This window comes from Phocoena phocoena, chromosome 8, assembly GCF_963924675.1.
Source record: "Phocoena phocoena chromosome 8, mPhoPho1.1, whole genome shotgun sequence".
NCBI lineage: Eukaryota > Metazoa > Chordata > Mammalia > Artiodactyla > Phocoenidae > Phocoena > Phocoena phocoena.
In genome coordinates, this window is record NC_089226.1 from 72703666 (window position 1) to 72712280 (window position 8615).

General features: G+C 53.5%; 1 protein-coding gene across 1 annotated transcript; it reads left to right on the forward strand.

The window, feature by feature from the left end:
• The first annotated feature begins 4174 nt into the window (after positions 1 to 4174).
• TMEM86A (transmembrane protein 86A) lies at positions 4175 to 8614 on the forward strand. The gene is made up of 3 exons (XM_065882700.1): positions 4175 to 4332; positions 6447 to 6711; positions 7083 to 8614. The coding sequence occupies exons 1-3, from the start codon at positions 4312 to 4314 to the stop codon at positions 7517 to 7519; spliced, it is 723 nt and encodes a 240-aa protein (XP_065738772.1). The 5' UTR covers positions 4175 to 4311; the 3' UTR covers positions 7520 to 8614.
• Position 8615: the final 1 nt, after the last annotated feature.

Consider the following 8615-nt stretch of genomic DNA (forward strand, 5'->3'; position numbering starts at 1 on the left):
CCAACACAGCCAAAAATAAATAAATTAATTTTAAAGAATTAGCCCTAATGGAGGGTCTGGAGAGTTTTGTTAAAATCTTTGTCCTTTTCCTAAAGGCTCCAGGAGCAGACCCTGCATCCCAGGCTACATCAGCTCCCCTAGGGCTCACCTGCCTGGCCCAGGAGGGGTCCAGCAGGACAGAGGCATTCTGGAACCAATGTCTTCAGAAGATGGATTACGCTGGGATTTGGTCCCCTAAGTGGACTACTGTAAGCAGAGAGAGCAGGAGAGACCTGCAGGAATGCCCTGGGCAGGGCTCGGGAGAACGGACCCTCAAAGCAGACCATAAGCTGTTGGAGCACACAGTCAGGAGTGCAGATGTGGCATTGTCCTGTGCCCTCAAAGCTTCTGACCTACTACAATAAGAAAGCAGAACCACCATCTGTCACCTGTTCTGGAAGGAGGCAAATACCATAGATCATTTGTGTAAGCATATGCTTCTCTGGGTGTGTCTGTCACTTCCTCTGTGAGTGGACGGGAGGTGTCAGAAATATCCTTGACATATCTGTTTACCTGTTTCCCAGTTCTCCTTCTTTACCCTTAAATGTCATGACCCCCAGGGCTTGGTCTGGTCCCTCTTCTCTACTCCCTCAAGACCTCCCTGGATAACTGCATCCATATAGCCTTCAGAATGGCTACGGCTTCCAAATCTATACCCTCTCTTCACCTTGGTCCTGAGCTCCAGATGTGTATCCAGCTCCTCCCAAACGCCTCCACTTGGCACACACATTCAGCTCACTTCTAATGACTCACCAACTCACTCCCCCTGCATTGCTATCAGAACATCTAAACTTGTCACACCCTCCTTAGTATTTATTCACCATTGTCTGATTTTCCTCCCCAGATCTCCAAGTGGGGCAGGGATGGGATGGGGTGGTGTGGCCCTGAGGGCTGGTTAGAAGTGTTCTGGGGATCTGGAACAGACATGTAGAAATTAGCTGAGATTCAGCAGCAGGTCAGGAATCAGGTAAACAACGGATTACGATGCCAAGTGGGGCAAACCAAGTGAGCAGAATATATCCCAGGGCAAAATCACAGCGGTCAGAGGAAGCAGGCTACTGGTGAGAAAAAGCCCCACAAGAGGAAGCAAGGCAAGCCCAGAATGATGGTTGGTCACCATTTCTGTGTATCCTCCATGTGTCTGGTGTGTAAGAACTGAAAACAATCAGAGAAACTGCTTTTTTTTTTTTTAAGGAACAGAAGGCAACTGGCTTCCAGTCATCTACTATGTTAAGTCCAAACTCCCTAGCAGAACATTCAGATCCTTTCTGACCTGGCACATTCTTACGTCTCCAGGTTCACCTTTTTCACCCCCCAGCTCACTCCAGTACTACAGGCATTTCCCTGTATTCAGTGTGTCTCTTGTGCTTCTATGTACATACGCAATTCCCTCCGGCCTATGCTGACTGAAAAAAAATGCACAATGTGAGAGTTGTGAGCTGAGTTATATGTGGGGAAAATGAGGAATATAGCCTGGGAGACAGCGTCTCAGATAGCTCTGAGGAACTGCTCCGAAGATATTGGGGGGGGTCAGTATTATATATGATTTTAGTGAAGGGACATACGTGGATTCAAGCACACGTTTGGGCAGAGGGTGTCTGCGAGTCACGAGAAAGTTGTTGCTAGTCACAAGGAGCAGATGTCTCTGTTAATGATTCTAGTGCTTTTCTAGATATGAGGGATGCAAGAAATTGGGCTCATAAAATCTTCTGAAAATATCTAACTATCTGAAGGCCTGTTCTGCCAGTTTTTCCCAGAGCACAGAGGGCCTCATTCCTGATCTCCACCCTGACCTCCTTTCACGGTGTGTTGAAGGTCAGTGACTGCAGTGGCTAGTGACTTTGTAGAGGCAGAAGGCAAGTGACAATTTTTAGTTGGCGCCTAGAACATCATTTTCATTAGTGTCTACTCAGTGAAGAGGAACTCATCTTTGTAGATTTAGCCCCAGCTTTCTCAGCTCCTCCAGGCATGCTGAATGATTCTGACATCTTTTTGATGTCACAGGAGACATATCTTCATGCCTCAATTATTTCAATTGCCACACTCCATAATTACTGTTTACTTGCCTGCCTGAACTGAACTCTGTGAGGACAGAACCTACGTATATTTTTTTCTTTTGGCTGTACCACGCGGCCTGTGGGATCTTAGTTCCCTGAGCTAAGCCTGAACTTGGCCACTGTCTGAGAAGTATCTCTTAGGTGACATTAAAGGGTTTGGCTAGAAAACGGACACATTTGCACATATCTTCTTGCCCAATTCCTCCATTTTACTGATGAAAAAACTGAGGCTCCGAAAATGGAGTGATGTGCGCAGTTATATATAGCTAGTAAGTCACAGAGGAGGAAGGACTAGTACTAGGTACAGTATTTTAACTTTTAATCCAGTGTTCTTTCCAGGCAGCACACTTTGTAGGAGTGTGTGTGTGTGTGTGTGTGTGTGTGTGTGTGACAAAGCACTTGGGGCAGCAATTCTAGTCTCCCATTCTGGTAAGGTGAATCTCCCCACAGTAGAACACGCATAGTTCAACCTTGGCCACTGGGACTCTGTGTAGGAAGAGCCTGGAGGGGATGAGGGAAGGCTGGGGGTGAGCCTCAGTCCCAAGCCTTGGCTCTCACCCTTATTGCTCCTGGCTCTGAATCTCTGTTTTTCAATTCTGTCACTAGAAGAGGGCTGCTCCCTCTTCTGAGAGGGTGTCAGGTGGACAACACAGGCTTTAGGGAAAGTAGGCAGGGTCCAAAAGAAAAAAGAAGAGGCCCATTGTGGGAGGGCCTCACAGGGGATCTCAGTCTGCGGGCTTCTCCCCAGCCAGCACAAGGAGGGGTCCAGCACTAGGGTCTCAGTGCCATCATGGTGCTAAAATTCCTTTATGGCTGCTGATTAGAACTAAGTAGGGCTGGTTACTCCACCCCAATTCCCAAAGCCTGACACACAGCTACTTCCCTCCTATGGCAGATCAAAGGCCACCGGGCCATCCTTTAAGATGTATCTGAAATCTCCATCTCCAGGAAGACCCCTCTAGACTTAAATTCCCTGAAAGCAGCAGCCCTTGCCCTTTCCAATCCTACACATGTTGGGCTTGGGAGGAACCTTGGAAAACATCCACTCATCTTATATATGAAGAAATCAAGGCCAGAGAGGGGAAGCATGGAAGTGGCAAACCTGGGACGAAGTCCCAGTCTATTGGACTGCCTACCATTTCTCTCATGTAATTCCCATGATTCTGAACATGCTTGGTTCCAAATGTGCCTGTGTACTCTTAGTCTGTGTGACATCAACATTAATCTGCTGAAGTTGCATTTTTGGTGGAGTTAGTTCACACTCCTTTGGGTCCTGGAGTATGCTCGGGTCTGCCTGTCTATCATTCCTGGTGTGTTCTTGTGTGTGTTACAGCTGTCTCTGAGTTGTGAGAAGTGTGTGCCTAAAGGCAATTGAGTGGGTTTATCGTGGGTCTATAGGATGCTGCATGCCTATATATGTGTCTCTTTTTCCCTTGAAGGATGTGTGTCCATCTGTGGTTGTTCGTTTTGTGTCCATGTGCTTGTTTGATGCCTAAGAGTAATTGTGATCCTGTGTGTGTTTGTGCATATGTATGGGTCTATGGGCTGCTACATGTCTCTTTTCATGTTGAAAGTTGTACGTCTGCTGACCATCGTGGGTCCATTTGAATGTGGGTTTGTACACAGTGAAGGCTGTGGGTCTAATTGTAACTGTCCGTGCGGAGTGCATGTTTAAAGGCTGAAGGGAACCTGTCTTTGCCTTTTATCCCCGGGTTATGAGAAAAATGTGTGTAGCCGTGTGACCAGAGCAAGAATGTGTTTGTCTCTCGGCCAATCTCCGTCGTCACCCAGGGCCTGCGGTCACGGTTACTTTCCAGGATGCCTTGGCACTGATTCCCAGACGGGCGGGACCTGCAGGGCCCCGCCTCCAGCCACCAGGGATAGGCAAGCCTCTCTACTCTGGGCAGTAGCGGCCGGGTGTGTGGCTGTGAGGGTGTGGGAGTGTGGGTGGGTGGTGGGCGGGGTCTAGCCCGCAGCACCAGCCACCCTCACTCCTCCCGCCCCCCACCCCCGCAGCCGACTCCAGCCTGCTCATTGGCCGTGTCTGCAGTGACGTCGTGGGGATCGCAGACAGAACCCTCAGCGCCCGGCGCGCGGGAGGTGTTGTCCATCACTGGGGCTTTGTTACGTCGTCGCCTCTTCACCTGGCTGCGGGCGCGTCCTGGCAGCTGCAGCCTGGAGCCGGGTGCCAGCTGCTGCGGCCGCCGCCTCCGCCATGGTGTCCCCGGTCACTGTGGTGAGTGTGTGAGCGAGCGAGCCAGTGTCCGGCGCGGCCACAGCCCACCGGCCTGGGGACTGGGCTGCGGGAGGCCAAGCAGCCGGGGGCTGAGGAAGGGCAGGGATCCCGCGGCGGCCCGCGTCCCCAGGCGGGAGTCGGCGCTGTCACGGTCCGCCGCATCCCAAACCTCTGCACCCTTCCTCCGCGCGCCCCCCGCCGGTCGGAGGGAGGGAGGAAAACAGTGGGCACGTGACTCGGAAGCGTGACTTTGTTGATCGCTGTGTGTCTGGCGCGGGTCGGCTGGGTCGCTGCCTGGGAGAGGAAGGGGACGGTAGCGGACCGCAGGCTTCTGCGTGGGCAGACCAGAGCGAGGCGTGGGAGAGGGCGGGGGAGAGCAGGAAGGTGACTGGGACCTCCTGGGAATCCTGTTCCAAATTTGTTTCCTCCCTTTCCTCATCTTATAGAGAAGTCTGGGGCGGTGCAGGGCACGCCTCTGAGTTTGATAACGCGCTGGAGGAAAAGAGGTCGTTCTCTATTGACACCCCTTGTTCAGACTTTCTCACCTGAACCTTTGTCTCTCCCCCGCCCCCCTCCTCCTTCTAGTGCTGGGTTCTCTGTGACTATCAACACCTCCCCAGCTGCTACTGCTGTTTCCTCCTTCTAGGAAACATGGGGCTGGGGGAGGGGTGTGGAGTAGATGCTTCCAAGGGCTGGCAGGTGGAGGCTGGGGAGATCTGGGGACTGTGAAGATAAGCCGTCCCCTCCTCTGCCCATGTCCCTGCCCTGACCAGCCTGCATGGGGGAATCTCCATAGGAAGGAACTTAGTCATCTCTTCTCACTGCTCTCACCCCTGGCAGAGCCAGGGCAGCCTTAGACCCTGGACCCACCATCTGCCTCTTCCCAACCTCCTTCATCACAGCCTGTTCAGTCCCAGGTAACCAGGGACTGAAGGTCTGAGAGTCTGAGTGTGTACCCAGAGCTCTGGGCTAGGCGGTTCACCCAGCCAGAGGCCTGTCACTTTGGGCAGAGCATGAGTATACCGGAAACCTCAGCTGCTCTGAATCACTCTCAGAGCCCCAGTACCAGAGGCCCAAGAAAAGGAGCTTCAGGGGATCACAGATTCAGAATATCTGCAGCAGCCCCCTGGTGCCTGCATGGCCTTGGACACAACCTTTCTTTAGCTGCCCTCCCCCCTAATCCGGCTGAGACCAAGTCAGCTGCTCTAACTTCCCCCTCTCAGTTCCTCATCTCCTCCCAGCCTGACTGCTGGCTTCTGATCAAAAGCTGGGAAGAGAACCTCTCCTTCCCCTTCCTAACCCTCTTTCTGATGGGCCTTGAGTTGCTGTTATTCTCTGGGAAATGAGGCTGACTGACACCCTCTCCAACCCCCCAATTCCTGAGATTGCTGGTATTTCAGGGACAGTTTTCTTGCTCCTAACTCATGGGTGCATTTATCTAGGCAGCATCCCTGTCTCCTCTCCTTGCCCTTGATGGTACCTTGAGGCTGGGGCAGCTGGAGTGGAGGCTGAGTTTGCAGACTGGCCAGGGAGAGAGCCTGTGGGGGCTGAGATGGTTGACGGTGCCCACCCTCACACATTCCTGGCACTCACCTGGTGTCGCTGGGCCTGTGTCCTGGCCCTACTGCTGAGGATCACGAGTTGGCCAGTTGTGGCGTCTCTGTGATTTCCTGCTGACTCCACTTTATTCCAGACAGCTGGGGGCTGATGCTGGCAGACAGAGGCCAAAGGGGCTTTGGGGAAGGAGAGGGAGGGGGCGGGAAGGGAGAAGCATTGGACTGCAGGACGGGACACTATTGCCAAGTCTGTTTTCTGCGCAGTGAGTGACTATTCTGGTCCTGCCCGGGGGGCCAAGAATGGATGCAACTAGCAGAGACAGGGGAGCCCTTTCTCTTCCTAATCAATTAAGCCTCAGGGTAATGATGGGCTTGTTCACATTCTGCTGGCTGCTTGGGGCAGAGGCCAAACTGGGATTCTGTGTGTCAATCCTCTCTGCTTGGGCTGTGGGCCTGTCTTTGGGGTGGATGCCTGGGCTGAGGGTGCTGGCTCTGAGCCCCGCTTTGGGCTTCTGAGCTCCCACGCTCTGAGTGCTGCCCTTGTCCTATGTCCTCCAGGTGAAGAGTGAGGGACCCAAGCTAGTGCCCTTCTTCAAAGCCACTTGTGTGTATTTTGTGCTCTGGCTGCCCTCGTCCAGCCCGTCGTGGGTCAGCGCCCTCGTCAAGTGCCTGCCCATCTTCTGCCTCTGGCTCTTCCTTCTGGCCCACGGCCTGGGATTCCTGCTGGCCCACCCCAGTGCCACCCGCATCTTTGTGGGGCTCATCTTCTCTGCTCTAGGTGATGCCTTCCTCATCTGGCAGGACCAGGGCTACTTTGTGCACGGTCAGTCATCACAGTAGCTACCTGGGTGGAATCCTGGGGTTGGGGGCTAGAGGACCCTGGGGGGCCAAGGATTTGGGAAAGGGAGGTTTTTTTTAAAACAAGAATATGGGGAATTTGAGGGGTTCTGTGGCCAAAGACTGTTGGGTTCCCTGTCGGAGGATGACCCTGCCGGTGATATGGTGATCGGTTCTGGAGTGCCACAGGAGAGTCGGGGAGGGTATCTTTGCCTTCATGGATTTCTTCCCACCCCTGTTACTCTCAGAAGAAAGCTCCTGGGTTATCCCAAGCACTCTACTCCTACCCCCGCCTCCCGTCACTCATTATTCACCTGAGCTTGCCTTCAACATCCCATCATCCCCTCTCACTTTTAGGTCTGCTGATGTTTGCTGTGACCCACATGTTCTATGCCTCGGCCTTTGGCATGCGGCCACTGGCTCTTCGGACAGGTCTGGTGATGGCAGTACTGTCGGGCCTGTGCTATGCCCTCCTCTACCCATGCCTCACAGGTGCCTTCACCTACCTGGTGGGGGTCTATATGGCCCTTATCAGCTTCATGGGCTGGCGAGCTGTGGCAGGGCTACAGCTGGTTGGGACTGCCTGGCGCTGGACTGAGCTGGCGGCGGGCAGCGGTGCACTGCTCTTTATCGTCTCAGACCTGACCATCGCCCTCAACAAGTTCTGCTTTCCTGTGCCCTACTCGCGGGCCCTCATCATGTCCACCTACTACGCCGCCCAGATGCTCATTGCCCTGTCAGCTGTCGAGAGCCGGGAGCCAGTGGAAGACTACAGACTGAGCAAGGCCAAATGAGGGGCCAGGTTCTCGTCACCCTTCCTCTCTTCTCCTGGCGCTGGGGTCCAGAACCTGGGAACCTGCAAGAGCTGGATCAGGATGGCTGAAGTACCAGCCTGGGGCAGCAGGTACCATCTGTGAAATGCACAAGTTTGAGGGGATAAGCAGCAAAAGGATCTTTCTAGCAAAGCTAGTGGTCCAGGACAATGCTGAGAACTAAAAAGAGCCAGCCTGATGCTCCTTGCTGGAGCCAGAAGAAGATATCTCCCCACCTGTACCCCATCCAGACTGTCAGAGCCCCTCTGGAGGGCCATGGTGCTCATCCTCTCAACCTCCCCTACTTCTACTAGGTGGAAGAGTCTAACTCACCCACTTCCAGTCTTTCTGATTTGCACAGAGTTGAGGGAGGAGGGGAGGAGTCTGTGCTGAGATGACCCACGTTCAGGGCTTGAAGCCCCTTTCACAGGCCGCTAGTTGGGAAGATGGGATGGGGTGGAGTCTCCCTTTCCCACATCTATCCTTGTTACTTGAACAATCTTAATCTCTAAGTGTTGGGTGGGAAGGTGAAGGGGTGTCTATCCAGGTAGGCAAGACTGGGGACTACTTTAGCCTGGGAGTTTGGGGTACCAAGGGTTCAAGTTGGTCCCATCTCTCAAAGGCCGTCCCAGAACTCAGGCCCCACACCACCACTCTCAGACCCTATCCCCAGGGCTAGGGTGAACCACGCCAAAGGAAGGGGCCAGCCTGTGTGTGCGTCTGTATGTGAGTGTTTTGTGTGTAGTCTGTCTCCCAGCCTATCTATATTTTACTCTGCCAGCTGTCTCTGACCTGCTGTGTGTCAAAGTCTTTTAGGGAGAGGGACTCAGGGAGCTGCTGAGGGGTTGCTGAGCCTGGCTCAGAGAGCTGGGACGCCCCCCACATACCCACTCTCAGGTCTTTCCTCCTTGCCCCTTCTGCACTGGGAGTGAGAGGAGGGGGCTCCAGTGACACTCTAGGGTCATAAGACCCGAGGCACATTCAATGCAAGGGGAACAAGGATGGGACAACTCCATCCTATTGCTTGTGTGAAAAAAAATAAAAAATACCCAAGGGCCATTGGCTGCTCTGCTTGTCT